This window comes from Pleurodeles waltl, chromosome 1_1, assembly GCF_031143425.1.
Source record: "Pleurodeles waltl isolate 20211129_DDA chromosome 1_1, aPleWal1.hap1.20221129, whole genome shotgun sequence".
Taxonomy (NCBI): domain Eukaryota; kingdom Metazoa; phylum Chordata; class Amphibia; order Caudata; family Salamandridae; genus Pleurodeles; species Pleurodeles waltl.
The window spans coordinates 563319665-563341669 of NC_090436.1; the positions used below are offsets into that span (position 1 = coordinate 563319665).

A 22005-nucleotide genomic window follows, 5' to 3' on the forward strand; every position below is an offset into this window, starting at 1 on the left:
CATGCACAAACCGCCGTGGAGGGAAAATTTTGATGCACCATCAGAGACGATGCGTCGCCAGCTTCGCGCTGGAAATCGATGCTCCACCGGCATCGTGGCTGGAAATTTGACGCACGGAGCTGGAAGAACGACGCGCAACACCCGCTGACGGAGGCTGTTAACGTCGCAACCCATATTGCGCGGTTTTGCTGATACCGTGCAGCCAGATTTTTGACGCAAACCTTGCTGGGCCCGGACGCAGCACCTTCCCGGACCCAAGTGCTGCCCGGATCGACACCCTGTGGGGAGGAAAAATGACGCACGCCGACCCGACCAGAGAAGGAGAAATGACGCACAGTCTTGCTTGCGGGTGAGAAATTAACGCACTGCTTACCTTTTTCGATGCACACTCACCCGTGCATGTTATTTTGACACTACACAGGTACTTTTCAACACTAACAGTGTTTTACCTGTTATCTGAAGGATTTAAGACTCTTTTTGCTTTTTAATTAATAACTTGACTTGTGTATGTTGGATTTTTGTTGTTGTGGTCTTGTTTTGTTTAGATACATATTTTCTATTTTTCTAAACCTGTGTTGTGTCATTTTGTAGTGTTTTCATTAAGTTACTGTGTGTGTTGGTACAAATACTTTACACCTAGCACTCTGAAGTTACGCCTGCCTGCTCGTGCCAAGCTACCAAGGGGGTCCTTGCTTGGACAGGGAGTAACCTGACTGCCAACCAAAGACCCCATGTCTACTGCCACCAAACCAGGCCCATCAAGATCTGGGACATACGTAGGTATCCCAAAGAGAACCTCATAAGGGGAACGTCCCCCCAAGGACCGTCTTGGCAGATTGGTCAGTGCTTTTTGGACCCCATATAGGTGATGAAGTCAACTGCGGCCAGAAACTAATATTCTAGCTGTTAAGGACTGCTTTAGATTACGGTTGTGCCTCTCTACGACCAAATTTCCCTCGGGATGGTATGGTGAGGTGTAATGGAGTTCAACACCCATCGTCCCCATGGTGTCCCTGAATGCCTTAGAGGCAAATGCAGGGCCCTGGTCCAAATGAAATGTTGCAACCACATATGTAAAGATAAAGATCAGCAAGTCTTTGATAACAGTTCGAGCATTAGCCGACCGCTGAGGCCATACCCACAGGAATCTAGAACAAGAATCAACAGTGACTAAGATGTCTTTGTATGCACTGTCAGGTTAAAGTGGACTGCAATGCCCAGGTACACACATTGCAGTGACCTGTTGGACACTAAGAGGGATGTCTGCGGTGGGCATTTGACATTAGAGCCCTTTATTTGCTGGCAAATGTTACAACAAAGGACGTACCGTTTTGTCTGTTTGTTTAAACCTGGCCATCAGAAGCGTTTTTGTAAGAGTGTTACCATGGCCGAAATACCAGCATGTGCAGAAGTGACACCCTCATGTGCTGCTTTTATTAAAATCTAGTCTCTGGTCTTCTTTGGGGATCGCTCGATCTCCAACCCCAGGAATTGTTGTGTAAGCAACATTCTGTGCACTGATGTGGTAAGAATATTTTGTAGGGTCTCTGGTCTTCTTTGGGGATCGCTCGATCTCAAACCCCAGGAATTGTTGCGTAAGCAACATTCTGTGCACTGATGTGGTAAGAATATTTTGTAGGGTATGCTTTTGGGAGAGACTTGCCTTCAGCCGAAGCCTTCACAGCAGTCAGTATTTCATTATCAAATCTCGTCTGAGAATGAGTCACTGCAGCCACAGAAGCCGTAGCTACTGCAGATTTGGCTGCTTCATCAGCCAAAGTGTTGCCAATAACATTGGTGGCCCATTATATGTACTACATGGACACACTGTAGCTTATCCTTAAGATCAGCCACCCTCCCCCACAAAGTTTTGTGTTTTATGGTGTTCCCCTTGGAATCTCAAAACCCATTTAATGTCCAATGATTAAGGTAATCATTGTAGGACTGGACGCAATAGTATGATTCACAGACAATCAAAGTCGGCAAGCCTGGCTCTGAGTGTTTTAGCGCTAGAAGAAGAGCTTTAAGTTCAATCAGCTGAGCTGTGCAGTCCCCTAGGGTCTGCGTGTAGGTATTATAAGGGTGGAAAACTCCATCCTTCATCACTCCACTCATGGCTGCACAAGTGACTGAATATTGATGTTTGGTACCTACAGCTGGTTGTGCTGAACCATCAGTATAAATGACAGTATTGTATCTGTCAATTGGTAAAATATCTAGAGGAGCGGGGTACTCCTGTTCGTATTGGAGATATTCTTGTGTCTGTTTTGGATCAAAGATGTAGACAACATCAGTGGTGGTCAGGGAGGTTGCCCACTGAATCCAACGTGGATGTAGTGCATTAGCGTTAGGAACTCAGGCTTTAGTGACAGCCTCCAAGGCTGGCACGGGGGTAACGACTATGATGCATTTCCCTTCGACAAGTGGCTTCTTCTTAATGACAGCCATTTGAACTGCAGTCAGAATTTGTTTTGTAGGTGCAAAATGTCCTTCTGCATTAGAGTATAAATGAGATATATATGCTATGGGCACCGTGTCGCCCTCGTTAAAGGTGACATAAGTAAACCCAATGGCACCAGCAATAATTCTGATGACCAAATTTGTTTTGTTGTCACATGTGTGTGTAAGTGTTTGGCTTCTAGCATGTCCTGTTGCAATTCCCTAAGGATGCATGTGTGTTCAACTGTCCAGTGTTTTGTAGAAAAATCTGGGCATATTAAGTCATAAAGTGGCTTGATAATTTGTGCATAGTCAGGAATGTATGTTCTGCCAAAATTAAAGAAGCCAAGTAGAGACTGTAGCTTCTTGAGCGTGTTAGGTGGGTGAAGTTGTGCACATTCTTCTAGGAAGTACGAGGCCAGGCTCTTCCCTTTGTTTGATAGTTCATATCCCAGGACCAATACACTGAAAAAGGCTATCTTACTTTTCTTAAAGTTAAATTTATAACCGAGGTCTGAAAATCCTAAACTGATCCGATCGACCCTGACAAGATGAATAGTGAGGTCGTTGTCCATGAGACAGATGTTATCCACGTAGAATAACTTCTCGGGATCAAGATCATGTAATATTGACGTTACACGGGCTGAGAACAGTCCTGGGCTGGGCTGTTCTTATAGCCTTGGGGCAAATGGCAGAAGCGTTTCTGTGAGCCAAATGAGAATGCACTCAGGTCCTGACTTTCGCGTTCTAAGTTTTGGCAGAAGAACCCGTTGGAAATATCCAATGTTGTTTTTTACTTTTTGTGCAGTATACTGTTAATGAGTGCTGTGCTATGTGAATTTTGTATAGCGTATGTGTGTGCATGACTGTTTAAGTGTCTATAACCTAAAACTATTCAGTAGGAATGGTCTGACTTTGCAACCGGGAATAATGGGTTATTCATTGCAGAGACACAGGATTCAATTGATCCCTGGTACTCGAGCTGAGTGAGGAGTTAGCTTTGTGTTTAACAGGATATTGTGGCTGAGGTTGGGGTGTGGACCTGATAGGTATTACATGACAATGAGACTCCATGTCACAACCTACATGATCGAGGTATAGTGCAGGAGCCTGCATTAAAGCTCAATCGCCAGCGTAGGCTTGTTTTACCGCCTCCGGAACAAGATCTGAGAAAGAAGGCTAAATGACATCTTCTACATGTGGGAGCTTACGGACGAGCTCAGGTGGCCAGTCTCTTTCGGCCAATAGGATATCACAATTAAATTAATCCCAGAATATCACTTTAATGGTGCGCTCTATGTCTCCCTCAATTAGAATTTTTAAATCATAAACCCTATCGGTGGGAGAAGGTGCCCATCCGCAGTCTCAACTGCAATGAAATCGCTAGTTGCTATCGCATCCACATGATCTTTCAGACTCTGGCGACATATCGTGCACTCTGCTATGCTGTCTAACAGTGTCACGGCCCAAGTCATGTTCTTCAGCAATGTTCTCAAGTGTACTGGCATTTTTAATTGACAGTGCTGCCACCTTTTTCTTTTCAAACTATGGCTTTTGTTGTGGGGACTTATCTTCTTTTTTGTCTGAAGCCTGTGGTGAGACTTTCTTCTGTTTCACGTATTCAGGATGTCGGTCAGGATGGCCCCCTCTCTCACTACAACTACCCAGTGCGTCCTGAAAGGAACGAGAGGGACATGAATCAGTATATCTGTCTGGAGCTTTTATACTTTTTCTATTTCTCAGAGTATATCTCCTTTCGGAGTTCTCCGGATGTGGAGAATCTGCTCTCTTATTTCGTCTTTAAATTGTTTATGCTTATCCCATCGCTTCTTAGAACTTTCCTGTGTTTGTTTAGTACCTTCCTTAGGGGTGGTACATTGTATTTCCAGTTTCTTCAGCTTGGCTCCCAAACTATTCCGTCCTATACTAGTATAGGTGTCGGAAATAACTTTCAGTAGTTCTCGCTCATGGTCCAAATGTGGAATCTCTCGAAGACGCTGGTGTGTAGCCAGTGCTACCTCTTCCCCTTTGATGTTACTGAGTATTATTGAGGAGACTGCGTCAAAGTTACGCATTAATTTCATCCCCAAATCTAGGGTTAGTGCAGCCCCGTGCTCATTCTGTATTTGTTTTAACACATCCGGTAAATTGGCAAGTGTCAGGGTACCATGTGTGGTAGTGTACATTGCAGCAAAGACTGTACCCCATGTGGTGCAGTCATCCACTGAGGGAACCATCCCAAAGGGCAAGCATATAGTGAGAATTCTATGTTTCTCCTGTGGTCCCGTATGGGGAAATACAGCTTCCAGCTGATTTGTTTTCTGGGCTGTCCAGAACGGTATTTTCTCTCATTCTGTGGGTACTTAACTCATAATGGTATGTACTGTTTGTGGATTAATCCCAGTAGCCAATTGATATCCAGCAGGTGCTGGTGGTGCTGGACACGCTGGCATTGTGTTCAATGTTTGCATTACTAACTGAACTCGTCGTCTGTATGGTGTTACTAATTCAAGATATAAGTCAGCTGCCTGCATGTTTTGTAAACCTGGGTGTGGTATTTATGTGGCAAACATAGGCCAGGTTGGTCCATCATTACCTAAGGGACCTAATCTCATGCATTGTATTACATGTGGTAGGGTGCCTTCAAACCAGTTCTGATGCTCTTGGTATGTGAGCGGTATTTCAAGATACTGGTATGCTTGGTATCGTTGAGGTACATTTGCAATGTTATATGTGTGGAATGTGTCTGATCTGCGGTTTTTCACAGGAAATGTGTCCCAAGAATACAATATTTCTGTTTGGTAAGCTTCACTAGCTTCTACTATGAATGCAACATCCCCGCCCTCTTCTGCTAAGCCATGCACTACTAAATGTAAAGTTAAAAGTTGTCTAGCATTCTTAGGAATGTCTATGGCGTTAGCCATAATGTAAAACTGAGTCAAGAGATGGGACACCAAGTGGGGAGTAAAGTCCTTTTATGAGTTCGAGCTCGAACAACCTACAGCCTAATTAGGTGGTCCCTGTTCAGCTGAGGAGGATCTTCCCCAAGACCACGGACGTCTCCGTATAATGGAACTTAGGGTACCTGTAGTGTGTGAGACAGTGATAATCAGGGTATCCGTACATTAGTCACAACAATGTGCGGTACCTCCCAAATAGTATTAGAATCCAATATTGATAAGTAAAATTCCAACAGAAAAATCTATTTTGAATATATTTTCAGTTTATCCAATCAAATCCAAACATTTATTATCATTCATTGGTAGTATTCTGATTCAAAACAATTTTTGATATAATTTCAATTTGTGACAATTGATTCAACATTCATTGAAGCCCATCCATTATAATTAAAGCATGTAGCCCGTCCATAGTTTTACAATTCAAGCCTCCATGATTTGAAATATATTCAAAATTGATTGTTCTGTTGGAATTTTACTTATCAATATTGGATTCTAATACTATTTGGGAGGTACCGCACATTGTTGTGATTATGTTTGAGGTTCTATTGAACCTTTTGGAGGGTTGGGTGAGTACCCTCGTGCAGGCATCCTCTTTTCTTGAGATCTTCAGCCTATTTGAATCCTGAGCGCCTTGTGAACCCTAGCATTTCACCCCATTAGAAAGTTTATCCGTACATTAGTGCCTAAACACCATCGTTGGTGGTGCCATGTCATAGTTGGACTCTTGCTCTAGGCAAGACTGCTGGTTTAAGGATGACAGTACTTATGTTTGTAGACGACTATGCCAATCCTACAGCAAAACACAATTGTCGTCCCAACCCTTCCGGCTCACAAGCAGTACCTCACCAAAAACCCAAAATAGTCAAAGGTGATTTGTGGCAGCCTTTACGCATGGACTCAAGAGTGTGACATCTCACGGAGTATCCCTTTCTCACATTAACAACAGGTCTCAATCTCACACAGGCAATAAAGAAGATGCAGTAAAGTTTCAATAGGTTTTATTTTGGCAAAACTGCAATCTGTGATAAGTTACATGGGCTGCAATGATTAGGATAATGAACAGTGCAAGAAACAGAATGGTAAAGACAAGAGTCATTAATACAAAGACCCCCACCATCTGGCAATATCATGAAATAACAAGTGTGTGAGATGTCCTAATACCCTAGCATGGCAGGCCTAATCTCTAACCTAAAAGAGGTAGAATATGGTATGTTTAATGTTAATCTGCCAATGCCATGTCTATGAGAAGAGCCCCGAAACCTCGTTACCTTGGAATGAGGTCTCTAGCTCAGACTCCGTAGGAACACGAAGACTGGGTCAGCGCCAAGGTGACATGCAGCATCGATGGCATCTGGTCGGAATCCCTCTGACTATCTGATAAAATGAGGAGTGTTTATACAGATCTACTTGGACCCCTGACGTAGGTTTGTTCCCAAACAATAGATAACAAGGCGTGCTTGGTACGGTAATTAATATACAGAATTCCCTCGAAAGCATGAAGAGGGAAAGTACCTAAAGTGAGCAGCTAAAGCTGGTTTGTCTTTGTCTCCTGATCTTGACGCCTTATTGCAGTGGCACTGATAATGCAAATTAAAACATTGGCCTAACCGAAAACAAGGCAGCCATCTTAAAAGAATTAATTAAATAAATGTGCTAAAACAGAGCAAGCTAAGTAGGGTAAAAGTCACTTGGTGACATGGGCACGAGTCTGCAAGCCTCAGGCTAAGCTAACTCCTGGATCCCATTAAAACAACCTAGGATTCACCACAAAGGCTATAAAGTAAGCAGATCTGTAGGCAAGTACAGCCATACTGCAGCATTCCGTGTTGCAATCTGATTCTTGCAAAGAGGAAAGGAATTGATTGGGTGAATTATTAATGGACACCATCTCCTCCATCTACCAAACCTGGTACAAAGAAGTGTTCATTATTCATACATTATATTAAGACCCCGGACTGCTCTTCTGCTCTTATGCAATAAAAGGGAAGCATCCTCCAGAAAGCCTGGTTAACTACAAATCAAAGAAAACAATACAGGGAGGAGCCCACATTAAATCAACCACCTCTGATCACCGTACTGACCTGGGACCAGAGCTAAGGAAAAGAGAATTTGGCTTTGAATATAGGGATTAGTAGAGTTTGGGGACGAATGGAACTGTGCACATTTTATAATGCTCCGTAGCACAGCTGCAGCTCAGGTGGTGTGTTGTAACTATCTGAGCTGAGACTGAGCTGATGGGCCTTGGTAGACAGATAACCTCCTTGATTTGTAGTGTAGTGTGATGATTCTGGCAATCAACTAAATAGTCCGAGAAAACTGCTAATTTCAGAAAGTTGTACTGCGGTCTAAGGTCGCACAGGCTGTGATCAGTAAAGCTTCCAAATCAGTCTGCCAACCAGACTTTCTTGGAGCATAATCAATTTTAGAAGATCAGCAAAACAACCTAATTTGCCTCAAAAAATTATAGACCTACACGTCAGAGAGGTGGAATACAAAAAGACACGCGAGCAACAAGAGGAAATTAAACTGAAGATCAATAGATCAATTCAACGTTTTTGACTGACATTTATTTTTGTAAGTTGTTTTTTTATATGAAGGGTCTTCGAACCATTCATTAGGTGTGAGCTGCTGTAGATATTATAGTAGAGGAGACATGTTGCGTCTCAAATCCCCCCAAAACATGTGCCTTCCTCAGTTCCCCCGTTCAAAAAGGAAGGGAAGATTGTTGTGAGAAGGAAAAGGAAGCATAGCATGAGAGTTCTAAATAGGAAAAGGAAGGGTCCTAGGTTACAATAGATCTTCATGAACTTGATTTGACATTGACAATAAACAAACTCAAATCATTAACAAGGAAACTGTTGTTAACTTTAAGTGCACCGCATCTCAGGAAAATAATACATAAATCAAATGTAAACTGTCTTTATTAAACCTGCAGAGCCATTATGCGAGGAATGAGATTCACCCTCCCTCCTGTCACCGAGTTAACGGTACCACTGGGCCAAACCGTGTAGATAGTTATGAAAAATACAGTGAAATGAAATATCAATTGTTCAACTATTTAGTGCATCATTCCTTAGCAGTGCGTAATATGGTAGATCCTTTGAACCTTTAAAACGATAAACTGGTCGTATCATATTTTTAGTGACTACCATTAGTAGTTTCACCTTGCAAAATAGTTTGAAGTCATACCTATAAACAGTGATGATTTATGCGCAGGTAGGCTGTCATCAAAAAAAGCTGTCCCCAGTGTGTATAAAGGGGTTCCGCCAACGCCCGCTAGCAGCTGTGCTACGATAAATATAGCAAGATATTTGGCGGATCCAGATGTTGTGGTGGTGCTGCATAGTGGTTGGATATTATCACTGGTTCCATTTGTAGGACATGTACCTGAAAAATAAGATATGCATCAAAGAATAATTATATTCACTTCATATATTTAAAGAAACCACTATTGCATTTTAGGTTTGACAACTGGAGACTGCCATTCATGTCATGTTATTGCGTTCAAGACACAACAAGGACAGGCCATGGGTGTCATTCTGTAGAACTACGTTATAATTAGTTGACAGAGAAAGAAAGAAAGAAAGAAGGAAAGAAAGAAAGAAGGAAAGAAAGAAAGAAAGAAAGAAAGAAAGAAAGAAAGAAAGAAAGAAAGAAAGAAAGAAAGAAAGAAAGAAAGAAAGAAAGAAAGAAAAAGAAAGAAAGACATGTAAGCGTTTTGGTTCAGGATGGAGGTCACAAATTTTATTTGCTGGATTGTAACCTGTCATTTTCATTGAAAGTCAACAGCCACCGAGAGAAACAGTGCATTTGAACAGAAAGACTTTTGAGGCACCGTTTCTTGCGTTAGCTACATGACCAATATCAATGGGTGGCTTGCTAGTAGTAACATCTTTGGTTAGTGGAGCTTTTAAGGATATCATGTGATAGAACATCAGCAAAAACTAAAACATTGACCACAGAGGTCCAAAAACTGCATTTCAAAGGCAATCATGTCAACAGATATGGTCAATAAAATTGGAAAACTTTCCCATGGGGACTACTATGGAATGTACATTTGAAAAGTGTGGGCACTGAGCCCTGCAAGACAACATTGCAAATAGCAAAGAATGTTGTGATCAGCATGTACCCAACCCGAAGCTGTGCACGGCCATTGGCCAAGTGTAGCAGGGGTTTTGTGTATGAATGGTTCAATTTTTTTTCAGTCTGCTTTGGATCCGCTGAGCATTCACGATTTGACACAGGGGGAGGCACTTAGCATTGAGGGGGATCCACAGATTGACCAAAATAAAAAGATTGGGCAATAGTTTTCCCAACAGGGGTCCCTGAGGGACTCCTTCATGTGTCCTATGGGGTCAGGATACCTTTATCCTGACCCCTCATATGTTTTCCCCTTTTTTCCTCCCTTCTCTGGCCCAAGCAAGAAAGAACATGGCAGGCACAACTTTTCTTTCAGTTGCAGCTAGCTAATTAGGGCCTTGCTTTCGGTCTTGGATCTGCGGATCCCCTGTGTGTGGATCAGTGAAGAATCTGCATCCCTAGATATCTATATTTTATTTCCAGGGGTGAGGAATTCCTATCGCCTGACACCGAGGACATATTGTTTGAGACTGCTGACCCCACCCCACTCTGTGACGAGGAGCCTCTGACTGACGCTCGGTGCTGGGCACTTCAGGACTTAAAACTAAAGCATCCAGGTCCAAGGCAAAGGATGATGCTTCCCCTCGTCACTATGGGGAGGGCCTGAGGCTCTTTTGCCAGGATGGGGAGGTCACACCCAAAGGGCTGTGAAATCCTCAGCCTGGCAAAGTTCAGCTCAGGCAGCCAGGAGCCTACGCGGTGCCTGACCTGACCTTTGTTCAGCCTGACAGACACTCTTCTTGCCTGGAAAAAGGAGGAGGGAGAGGGGGTGGCCTCTCAACCCGAACAGACAGGACACTGCTGGTAAAATGTTCTCACTTTTATTTTCAAAATGTACATTTTCCAAACTTTCAATTGTGATTTGTCGTTCAAATCTTCTGAAGTTTGTCACAATATAAAGAATAGATAGATGGTTGTGAGTGGAATTTAGCTTACTTTCTTCAGCAACTCAGCAAACAGTAGAGAAATAATTTGACAAATCTACCCGACAAGTGCATGTCATGCTGGGACATGGAGAATTTTGTGGAGGTCTTGCACAACCAGCAGGCATTTGTGATTTCAGCAGATGTACCTGACTACATTTTGAGACAAGAACTGTCTTCTATGCAGGTTCACATATTTCTAATCACAACCATCATATATAGTCATTACAATAAAGTGAACAGAGTCACAAGATGATGAAATATGTATCCAAATAAGTAATACCTTAAGGCCCTATTGTATCTTAATGCAGGGTACCCCAGGATTCTGGCTGTTACAATATAGAGTACCCCAAGCTTCATTCATACCTCAATACAGAGTATTCACTTTGTAAGGATGAAAGGCTGACTAAGCTTTTGCAGTATTCAAGTTTGTGATATAAAGATCTCAACAGATGGCTGGAGTGTGCATTAGGTGTCTGAGCCATTTTACTTGCTATGTGCACATTATGCAGACACAGTCTCAAGTCTGCATGCATTTATCAGAGATCGCTACAGAGCAGATAAAAGGCACCTGATTCATAAGAGGTCTGCATTCTATCTATAAATCAGAGGATGTGCTTCTGTGCCCTTCTGAATATACCGTGCACATATTAGAACATGTTTTACTATGTATATGTACACACTTGCATGTATCTGCAGCATGTATACTGTTCATGTACTAGAAGCCTTTCCTGTATTAGAAGCCTTTCAACATACTGCGCACATCTGGCCTCTCTAGTGGCAGCAACGCAGTCACCTCGATCCACAAAGAGCCCTTTGGGTGACGGTGCTGCTCACAGACCAGATATTTAGAAAATGACATACCATTTTGGAAATCTCAACTGCAAGGTTTTAAGTTAGAAAGAGTGAGATGTCGTTCTCCGTTACTTTCAATTGGGTTGAAGCAATGAAATTAGATAGTAAAATACATTATTCTGTTAGGTATTTACACAGCACAGACATAGCTCATGAATAGTTTATCTGCTACCTTATGTTATTTTCATCACTGGGGGTCATGCCCCCCAACTCCCCCAACACACACACAAAGCCTAGGCTCCTGGTTATGGCCCTGAATAGACAGTGGCAATGTTTATACAGGGAGTGCAGAATTATTAGGCAAATGAGTATTTTGACCACATCATCCTCTTTATGCATGTTGTCTTACTCCAAGCTGTATAGGCTCGAAAGCGTACTACCAATTAAGCATATTAGGTGATGTGCATCTCTGTAATGAGAAGGGGTGTGGTCTAATGACATCAACACCCTATATCAGGTGTGCATAATTATTAGGCAACTTCCTTTCCTTTGGCAAAATGGGTCAAAAGAAGGACTTGACAGGCTCAGAAAAGTCAAAAATAGTGAGATATCTTGCAGAGGGATGCAGCACTCTTAAAATTGCAAAGCTTCTGAAGCGTGATCATCGAACAATCAAGCGTTTCATTCAAAATAGTCAACAGGGTCGCAAGAAGCGTGTGGAAAAACCAAGGCGCAAAATAACTGCCCATGAACTGAGAAAAGTCAAGCGTGCAGCTGCCACGATGCCACTTGCCACCAGTTTGGCCATATTTCAGAGCTGCAACATCACTGGAGTGCCCAAAAGCACAAGGTGTGCAATACTCAGAGACATGGCCAAGGTAAGAAAGGCTGAAAGACGACCACCACTGAACAAGACACACAAGCTGAAACGTCAAGACTGGGCCAAGAAATATCTCAAGACTGATTTTTCTAAGGTTTTATGGACTGATGAAATGAGAGTGAGTCTTGATGGGCCAGATGGATGGGCCCGTGGCTGGATTGGTAAAGGGCAGAGAGCTCCAGTCCGACTCAGACGCCAGCAAGGTGGAGGTGGAGTACTGGTTTGGGCTGGTATCATCAAAGATGAGCTTGTGGGGCCTTTTCGGGTTGAGGATGGAGTCAAGCTCAACTCCCAGTCCTACTGCCAGTTCCTGGAAGACACCTTCTTCAAGCAGTGGTACAGGAAGAAGTCTGCATCCTTCAAGAAAAACATGATTTTCATGCAGGACAATGCTCCATCACACGCGTCCAAGTACTCCACAGCGTGGCTGGCAAGAAAGGGTATAAAAGAAGGAAATCTAATGACATGGCCTCCTTGTTCACCTGATCTGAACCCCATTGAGAACCTGTGGTCCATCATCAAATGTGAGATTTACAAGGAGGGAAAACAGTACACCTCTCTGAACAGTGTCTGGGAGGCTGTGGTTGCTGCTGCACGCAATGTTGATGGTGAACAGATCAAAACACTGACAGAATCCATGGATGGCAGGCTTTTGAGTGTCCTTGCAAAGAAAGGTGGCTATATTGGTCACTGATTTGTTTTTGTTTTGTTTTTGAATGTCAGAAATGTATATTTGTGAATGTTGAGATGTTATATTGGTTTCACTGGTAATAATAAATAATTGAAATGGGTATATATTTTTTTTTGTTAAGTTGCCTAATAATTATGCACAGTAATAGTCACCTGCACACACAGATATCCCCCTAACATAGCTAAAACTAAAAACAAACTAAAAACTACTTCCAAAAATATTCAGCTTTGATATTAATGAGTTTTTTGGGTTCATTGAGAATATGGTTGTTGTTCAATAATAAAATTAATCCTCAGAAATACAACTTGCCTAATAATTCTGCACTCCCTGTAGATGCTTTAACCCAATCTATGCAAGGTATTTGCTGCTCTTTCCAGCCTTCAGTAAATCAGTCAGGCCCTTTTCTCGAGCCTCTTTCAGGTCATGCAGAGTTCTTCCGTCCGTTAACCTTCTCAGTGTTTTATTTAAAACACCACATATGCTGAAGGAGGGGAGGTAATCTGGCATTAGAAAGCGTACCTGCCAAACCAGTTTTTTCAAGTACTCCAGGTATTCCGTTTCACATTGTGGGTTACTTTCCTTCGCCACTAAAATGACAATAAGCAGAGAGACTGCCAAGCAAACGATTGACTATTTTCTCACACGTATCGTGTTGAGTTACAGGGGCAGTGCACGTGCTTACGTCTCTAACCAACATGATTGAGCTCAGCAGATGTGATAAATGCAGGCCTCTTTTCAGCAGGTAAATTTCATTACGCTAGAGGCAAGCTATGGCAAGCTATGACAAGTGCCTGCTCGCCCTTGAGGGATGTGAGATACCCAACACATTTGTAATCACTGCAAATATCCTTAAAATTAATCTGTAGGCTTAAATTGACATTCTTCATAGATACCTCGGTTTGTTAGGCCTCGCCTGCCAGACAGCTCTTGGCAGTCTGTAGGTGTAGAGATATTTTAAGGCATGGGCAAAGTGGGATCTGGCCCACGGCCCCAGCCTTTCAGGGGGTCCCTTGATAGAGCCATCTCTGTTCTGCAGAAAGCGTTGCCCCGATGACCTTGAATAATTCTTTAACAGATTATTTTAAATACCATTTCCTTTAGTTCATTTTTAAAGTTGGAGAGCGTCTACATAATGTGTAGAGAAATGTGTTAATGTTTCATGCAACATTCATAGAAATGTCTCTTTTAGATCAAAACAGGACCTCATGTATGAGAAATATGAGGGTGTCACAGAGATTATCTACAGTAATGTAAGTGAGCTGCTGCTGTGGTAAAATATTGAAAACACACATCACTATCCTTGAATATTAAATGCAAACACATTTAGAATTTGGAGGAATGTGCTGTGCACTGTTAGTGACCTGGGCTTAGATGGCATGAAAGAGCTGAAACTGAATCATAAAGTCAAAGCTGTTCTGAACAGGGACCTACAAAATATATTTGGCCATGGGACCCCAACATCCTTAAGATGTTACTGTGTAGATGGAAGACTTTTGGGGACTTTACAGTGGGCTTAGATCCCACATATTGCATACCACTGGTTGGGTTTACTCCCACTCTTGTTTACTTGTTACATATTTAAAGTTTTGACTTCTTCTTTATGTGCTTGTCCCTCCATTGGACTACAGCCTCTTTATCATCTTTTTGATTGGATGACTGGTATTCTTTTAATGTTCACGTTTTAGAGAACTATTTTTTTTCTTTTAAATTGAGCACTCAATGAGAGTGCATGTGTTTTCTAGCTCTCTTCCTTGTGTTTTCCATCACATCACTGCCAAATGCCTACCTGGGTACTCTGTGTTGCTCTCACGATATTTGTTGCTCTCTCTTGTGAGCTTCACCCCCTGCCAAGTCCCCACCTCCTTGTGCTCTATTTTGCTCTTTCGCTCGTGTGCAGCAATCATACTTCTTTAACCCTAGCCACTTGGGCCTTTTTGCTTCTGACATACAAAACCTCATTTCCATGAGTAGCACAGCAAAGTGAGAATTCTTAACCATGCTAGCTCAGTCTCTGGAAGCACCTTTGTTGTATCTTTTTCAAGGCTTTCTTAACTTCAGAATTGCTGTTCTAGTATTAGTACTCTCACATCTGATTGTTGGTAACACCCTGCTCCAAGGCTCCACAGACTCCAGATTGACACTTCTTGAGGAACCATATACATCAAAGCATGTCTCATCAAGGGCCAGCAGAAATAGGACTACATCACCACTTCATGACGAAAGACCATCGGCTCTCCTTGTCAGCACTGGCCTTCTTCAAAACCAGCTTCATTTACACAGTCATCAGAACCAGAAGCCCCTCCTAACATGTAGAACAAAATCCCCATCCCTGGTGGTTCTCAACACACCCATAGCCAGAACACAATCAGACTGCAGACTGAGAAGTGTTAAAAAGAAAAAAAACAAGACAGCAGGCTATTTTCATCTATGCACCTAGGATCTAGAACAAAAACCCCATATTCATCAGGACAGCCATCAGGAAAGACCTCACTAAAGACCATTACTTCACAATGCTTAACTGCCCACAGGCCAAATACTTCTCTAAACACTCATTAACATTAAGCCTGCCTTTGACCTTGCAGGGCACTTCACTGCCTTTTGGCAAGGTTTGCACTATAGAAATACCATATACGTATATACAATGTGTATTTGTGAGAAAGCCATGCACCTGCTAACACCAGTATCTACATTTTTGGATTCAGTCACGTGTCCTCCTTCAATGACATATGTGAAGAAAATATATTAATGCTGGGGAAATGTGGAGAGGGGTTAGCATTATATGCTCAACTGCTTTAGGAGGTACAGCTCTTTCTCTTTTTGGTGTAATATCACTATGGTTGCTTGTTTTTGAGTAACTAATGTGTTTTACACTTTCAGCAGGCTTGTAGTTACTTTTTCTTTGACAGAGCTTGGTGCCTTCGGCCGGGAACTGTCTACTGTCAGTCTGAGAGAGCTGTGCTGGACTTCACACATTTACAGAAGGCACCAAAGTTAAGTGATTTCTTTCTCCAGGAAAACTGGGGCAGAGCACTGAACCCGCTGATTAAGTCTGACATCATTTATGGAGATTTCTGCTACTATGCTTACTAATCTGGGTGTTTTAAGGGTATTCAGGTGTAATTTGGGCATGAGATGACAGTGTTAGACTGGTTGGATAGACAGAAGAGGTAGAAGTTATTGAAGAAATGTATGAGTGTACTCCAAACAGCAAGTGATCTTCAGAATAGCATGAAAATGGGAAGATATGCAAGAATGTCAGGATCCTAGTGCAGAACCTACAAGGATATGTGTGTGAAAGAGGCTCACTGATCCAGCTGTCTCAACCTCTCTGCTAGCTATGCGTCTTCCACAGAAAAGACGAAGCAAGGGTTTCAGTGTGCATGAGAGAAAGATACTTTCTTTCCTTATTCCATGAGAAGAGTTAAAACAAAACAGCTGCGAGGTCCTTCCCTTCCTGCCTTGAAGGATCATATTTTAGGTGTTATCAATTTTCCCATACTGGCACAGGATGCCAGAGGTTCACATGTGGCTATTCCTGGAAATAGGGCAGTGCTGGTTGCGCTAGCAGTAAGAGGGGTACAAGGAGACAATGTGTAAGGAGGTACAGTGAGATACGGGCAGTCATCGAAGAATTAGAGGATAATGCATGATACTCAAGATGAGAGGCAGCTTCCACCACCCCACACTTCCGCTCTAGACTTTGGGTCTGACCTGTCCCCTGTAGGTGTCAAAGAACTGGTCATGTAGTCTGGCTATTACAGGACCAGAGAGAGACACACTCTGGGGTATACACCCACAGACTTAGAAAGAATCATGATACTCAACATATCCCGTCAATTAGGGATGTAGATGACATGAAACCCCAATTAGAGTTCCTCTGTGCCCTTCTTCCTAGGAAAAACTACTCTAGCCCTGAGGCAGAATAATGGTCTATGTCTCTTGGTTACCAAGGTCTGTGAAAACTAGGGGTGTGCAAAACATGTAGCATAATTGTTAGAAATGGGGTCTTTGGTTGACAGTCAGGTTACCCCCTGTTCAAGCAAGGACCCTCACTCTAGTCAGGGTAAAAGAGAATCACCCTCAGCTAACCCCTGCTTACCCACTTGGTAGCTTGGCAGAGCAGTAGGCTTAACTTCAGAGCGCTAGGTGTAAAGTATTTGTACCAACACACACAGTAACTCAATGAAAACACTATAAAATGACACAACACCAGTTTAGAAAAATAGGAAATATTTATCTAAACAAAACAAAACCAAAACGACAAAAATCCGACATACACAAGTCAAGTTATGAATTTTTAAAGATGAAACTCAAAAATAGCGCTTAGAAACAAAAATGCTTTGATGAGATGTTAACACGGCGTCGTGATGGAGTCGTTCCCAACAAGCCGACACCAGCGGCGCCGGACACAGAGTCGTGTAGACCCCCAAGTACAGTACCTTTGGTGAAGAGTGAAAACAAGCCGATGCGCGAAGTCGGGAATCGCGGCGTCTGTGCGAAAAGTTGAATCCGTGCACTTCGAGCGGCGTCGGTCACGACGTGGTGCGGCGACTTCCACGGAGTCGCGGACTTCAGCGGGGCTGCTGCGGCGTCGGGCCTGCGAAGAGCGTCGTGTTCCAGCTAAGGTCACGGCGTCAGGTGCAGGCGGCGTTACCGGATTCAGCAGCGACATCGGTCCGAAGTCGTCCGAAGTCGATTTCCTTGGATTCCACCAGCTTTCCTTTCAAGGGCCCAGGGACTGGATAGGGCACCACTTGTCAGAGCAGGAGTCTCTCCAGAGACTCCAGGTGCTGGCAGAGAGAAGTCTTTGCTGTCCCTGAGACTTCAAACAACAGGAGGCAAGCTCTAAATCAAGCCCTTGGAGATTTCTTCACAAGATGGAAGGCACACAAAGTCCAGTCTTTGCCCTCTTACTCTGGAAGAAGCAGCACTGCAGGAAAGCTCCACAAAGCACAGGCAGGGCAGCACTTCTTCCTCAGCTATCAGCTCTTCTCCAGGCAGAGGTTCCTCTTGGTTCCAGAAGTGTTTCTCAAGTCTGTAGATTTGGGTGCCCTTCTTATACCCATTTTAGTCTTTGAAGTCACCTTTCTTCAAAGGGGACTCACACCAACTTGTGAAATCCTGCCTTGCCCAGGCAAGGCCTTAGACACACACCAGGGGGTTGGAGCCGGCATTGTCAGAGGCAGGCACAGTTCTTTCAGATGAGAGTGACCACTCCACCCCTCCCTCCTAGCAGAGATGGCTAATCAGGAAATGCAGGTTACACCCCAGCCCCCTTTGTGTCACTGTCTAGTGCAAGGTGAAAAACAACCCAACTGTCAAACTGACCCAGACAGGGAATCCACAAACAAGGCAGAGTCACAAAATGGTTTAAGCAGGAAAATGCTCACTTTCTAAAAGTGGCATTTTCAATCGCACAAACTCAAAATCAACTTTACTAAAAGATGTATTTTTAAATTGTGAGTTCAGGGACCCCAAACTCCACATGTCCATCTACTCTCTAGGGGAATCTACGCTTTAATCATATTTAAAGGTAGCCCCCATATTATCCTATGAGAGAGACAGGCCTTGCAACAGTGAAAAACAAAGTTGGCAGTATTTCACTGTCAGGACATATAAACCACATTACTATATGTCCTACCTTATCCATACACTGCACCCTGCCCTTGGGGCTACCTAGGGCCTACCTTAGGGGTGCCTTACATGTAAGAAAAGGGAAGGTTTAGGCCTGGCAAGTGGGTACACTTGCAAAGTCGAATTTACAGTTAAAACTGCGCACACAGACACTGCAATGGCAGGTCTGAGACATGATTACACAGCTACGTATGTGGGTGGCACAACCAGTGCTGCAGGCCCACTAGTAGCATTTGATTTACAGGCCCTGGCACCTCTAGTGCACTTTACTAGGGACTTACTAGTAAACCAAATATGCCAATCATGGATAAACTAATCAACAATAGAATTTACAGAGAGAGCATATGCACTTTAGCACTGGTTAGCAGTGGTAAAGTGCTCAGAGTTCAAAAGCCAACAGCAACAGGTCAGAAAAAATAGGAGGCAGGAGGCAAAAAGATTGGGGATGACCCTGCATAAGCAAAAAAGTCCAACACTGGGGAACAGAGGCAAAAAGTTAAGGGAGACCACGCCAAGGATGAAAAGTCCAACACGTGTCCCCCTCAGCTAAAAGTGGGGAGCAACTACCCAACCTCATGGGAGTTCTCATCACTAAGGCGGAAGAATCTGGACAGACCATCAGCATTGGCGTGTTCTGTACCAGGACGATGTTCCACCGTAAAGTCCATCCCCTGTAGGGAAATGGACCACCTCAACAGTTTTGGATTCTCACCCCTCATCTGCCTTAACCATCTGAGGGGCCTGTGGTCGGTCTGAACTCGGAAGTGTGTCCCAGACAAGTAGGGTCTTAGCTTCTTCAGTGCGTAGACCACAGAAAACGCTTCGCGTTCTATGGCACTCCACCTACGTTCCCTGGGTAGTAACCTCCTGCTAATGAAGGCTACGGGTTGATCTAGGCCCTCTTCATTAAGCTGTGAGAGTACTGCACCAATACCATGCTCTGAGGCATCTGTTTGCACAACAAACTCCTTGGAGTAGTCAGGTGCCTTCAGCACAGGTGCTGTGCACATGGCATCCTTCAGGGCATCAAAAGCGTTCTGGCAAGCCTCTGTCCAGATCACTTTCTTGGGTTGCTTATTAGAAGTCAACTCAGTTAAGGGGGTAACAATGGTACCATATCCCTTAACAAACCTCCTGTAATATCCTGTGAGACACAAAAAGGCTCTCACTTCAGTCTGGGTCTTGGGAGGCTCTCAAGCCAGAATCGTGTCAATCTTAGGCTGTAGGGGTGCTACCTAGCCACTCCCCACCTGGTGTCCTAAGTACACCACAGAACCCTGCCCTATTTGGCACTTGCTCACCTTAATAGTGAGGCCTGCCTTCTGCAGGGCCTATAACACTCTACAGAGGTGTTGCAGGTGTTCCTCCCATGTGGAACTAAACACAGCAATGTCATCCAGGTAGGCGGCACTGAACTCATCCAGTCCTGCCAACACCTGGTTGACCAACCTCTGAAAGGTGGCAGGGGCATTCTTCATCCCAAAGGGCATCACGTTGAAGTGGAAGTGCTCATCTGGGGTAGAGAATGCTGACCTCTCCTTTGCCCCCTCAGTTAATGCAATCTGCCAGTACCCAGATGTTAAATCAAACGTACTGAGGTACTTGGCAGCTCCTAACCGATCAATGAGCTCATCAGCTCGGGATGGGGTGTGCGTCAGTCTTGCTGACCACATTGAGACCCCGGTAGTCCACACAGAACCTAAGTTTCGGAGTGGCACCAGGAGTAGCAGCCTTTGGGACCAATACCACTGGGCTGGCCCAAGGACTGCTGGAGTGCTCAATAACTCCTAGGGTTAACATTTTGGAGACTTCCTCCTTAACGCAAGCCCTGACCCTGTCATTCACCCTGAAAACCTTATGTTCAACAGGTGTACTGTCCCCAGTGTCCACATCATGTGTGCACAGGTGTGTGACTCCTGGTGTCAGGGAAAACAGCGAGGCGAACTGTCCCAACACGTGGCGACAGTCCCTCTGCTGTTCCTCAGTCAGGGAGGGGGAGAGGATCACTCCCTCCACAGACCCATCTTTCTCTCCTGCAGACAGGAGGTCAGGAAGAGGCTCACTCTCTTCCTCCACCCCGTCATCTGTCGCTAGGAGCATGGATAGCTCAGTTCGCTCAAAGTGTGGTTTGAGGCGGTTGACATGTAGGACCCTCAAAGGGTTCCTGGGGGATTGCAAGTCTACCAGATAGGTGACCTCGCTCTTTCTTTCCATCACCTCAAAAGGCCCAGTCCACTTATCTTGGAGAGCCCTAGGCTCCACTGGTGCCATGACCCACACTTTTTGTCCAGGCTGAAACTCAACCAGAGTGGCATTCTGGTCGTACCACCGTTTCATATCCTCCTGGCTTGCTTCCAGGTTCTCCTGAGCGAGACTCCTGAAGTGGGCAGTCTGGTTTCTTAGTGCCACCATGTAGCTAAATACATCCTGGGCTGGATTACTAGGAGCTTTCTCCAAAATCTCCTTTACCAGATTGAGCGGTCCCCTCACAGGGTGGCCATAGATGAGCTCAAAGGGGCTAAAGCCAAGTCCCTTTTGAGGCACCTCCCTGTAAGCGAACAGAAGGCATGGCAAGAGGTCGTCCCACTTACGCCTCAAGGGCTCTGACAGGCCCTGAATCATGCCTTTCAAGGTGCGGTTGAATCTCTCAACCAGACCATTACGTTGGGGGTGGTAAGGTGTGGTGAACTTGTAGGTTACCCTACACACCTTCCACAGAGACTTCATATAAGTGGATATGAAGTTTGTACCTCTATCAGATACCACTTCCTTGGGGAACCCCATGCGGGTAAAAACTCCCATCAAGTCCCACCACAGGGGCCGTGACCGTCCTTAGAGGAATGGCTTCTGGGTACCGTGTGGCATGGTCCACCAAGACCAGGATGAACCTGTTGCCCATGGCTGTCTTGGGGTCCAGAGGCCCCACAATGTCAATTCCTACCCGTTCAAAGGGGGTACTGACTATAGGTAAAGGTTGGAGGGGAGCTTTGCATTTCCCCCCACTCTTGCCACTTGCCTGACAAGTCTGCCAAGACCTACAATAAGCAGCAGACTGCTTGTTCATCAAGGGCCAGTAAAAGTGGGAGACAAGCCTCTTATAGGTCTTGTCCTGCCCTAGATGTCCTGCCAAAGGCACATCATGAGCCAAACCCAGTAGGAAGGCCCTGAAGCACTGGGGTACCACCAGCATACGAGCTGACCCAGGCTCAGGAACCTTAGGCTCACTATACAGGAGGCCATCCTCCCAATATATCAGGTGAGTACCTGCCGCCTCGCAGCCGCATGGGCAGTAGCCTGCTGCTGCAGCCCCTCAAGAATAGGGCACTCCTGCTGCGCTGTGCAGAATGCTTCCCTGGTGGGTCCTCCTTCTTGCTGCCACTGTGACAGCTCATGGACCTCCCCTAGTTCAGCCACCTGCTCCCCTGTAGGTTCCGGGGCGTCACCCTCAGGCTCCGCCTCCTCCCGGACCGTGGGAACCTCTGGGGCCGGTTTCCCACACCCCCTGCCCTTCCTCTTCTTGGCGGTCCCCTGGGCCACTGTTTC

The 22005-nt window shown here is 44.6% G+C and overlaps 1 protein-coding gene across 1 annotated transcript in view; it reads right to left on the reverse strand.

Annotated features, from left to right (window-relative positions):
* Positions 1 to 22005, reverse strand: part of SLCO4C1 (solute carrier organic anion transporter family member 4C1) — a 490988-nt gene that overhangs the window by 313366 nt on the left and 155617 nt on the right. The window contains exon 3 of the mRNA XM_069226038.1: positions 8589 to 8786. Within this exon, the coding sequence (XP_069082139.1) occupies positions 8589 to 8786 (198 nt within the window). The remainder of the gene's footprint in view (positions 1 to 8588; positions 8787 to 22005) is intronic.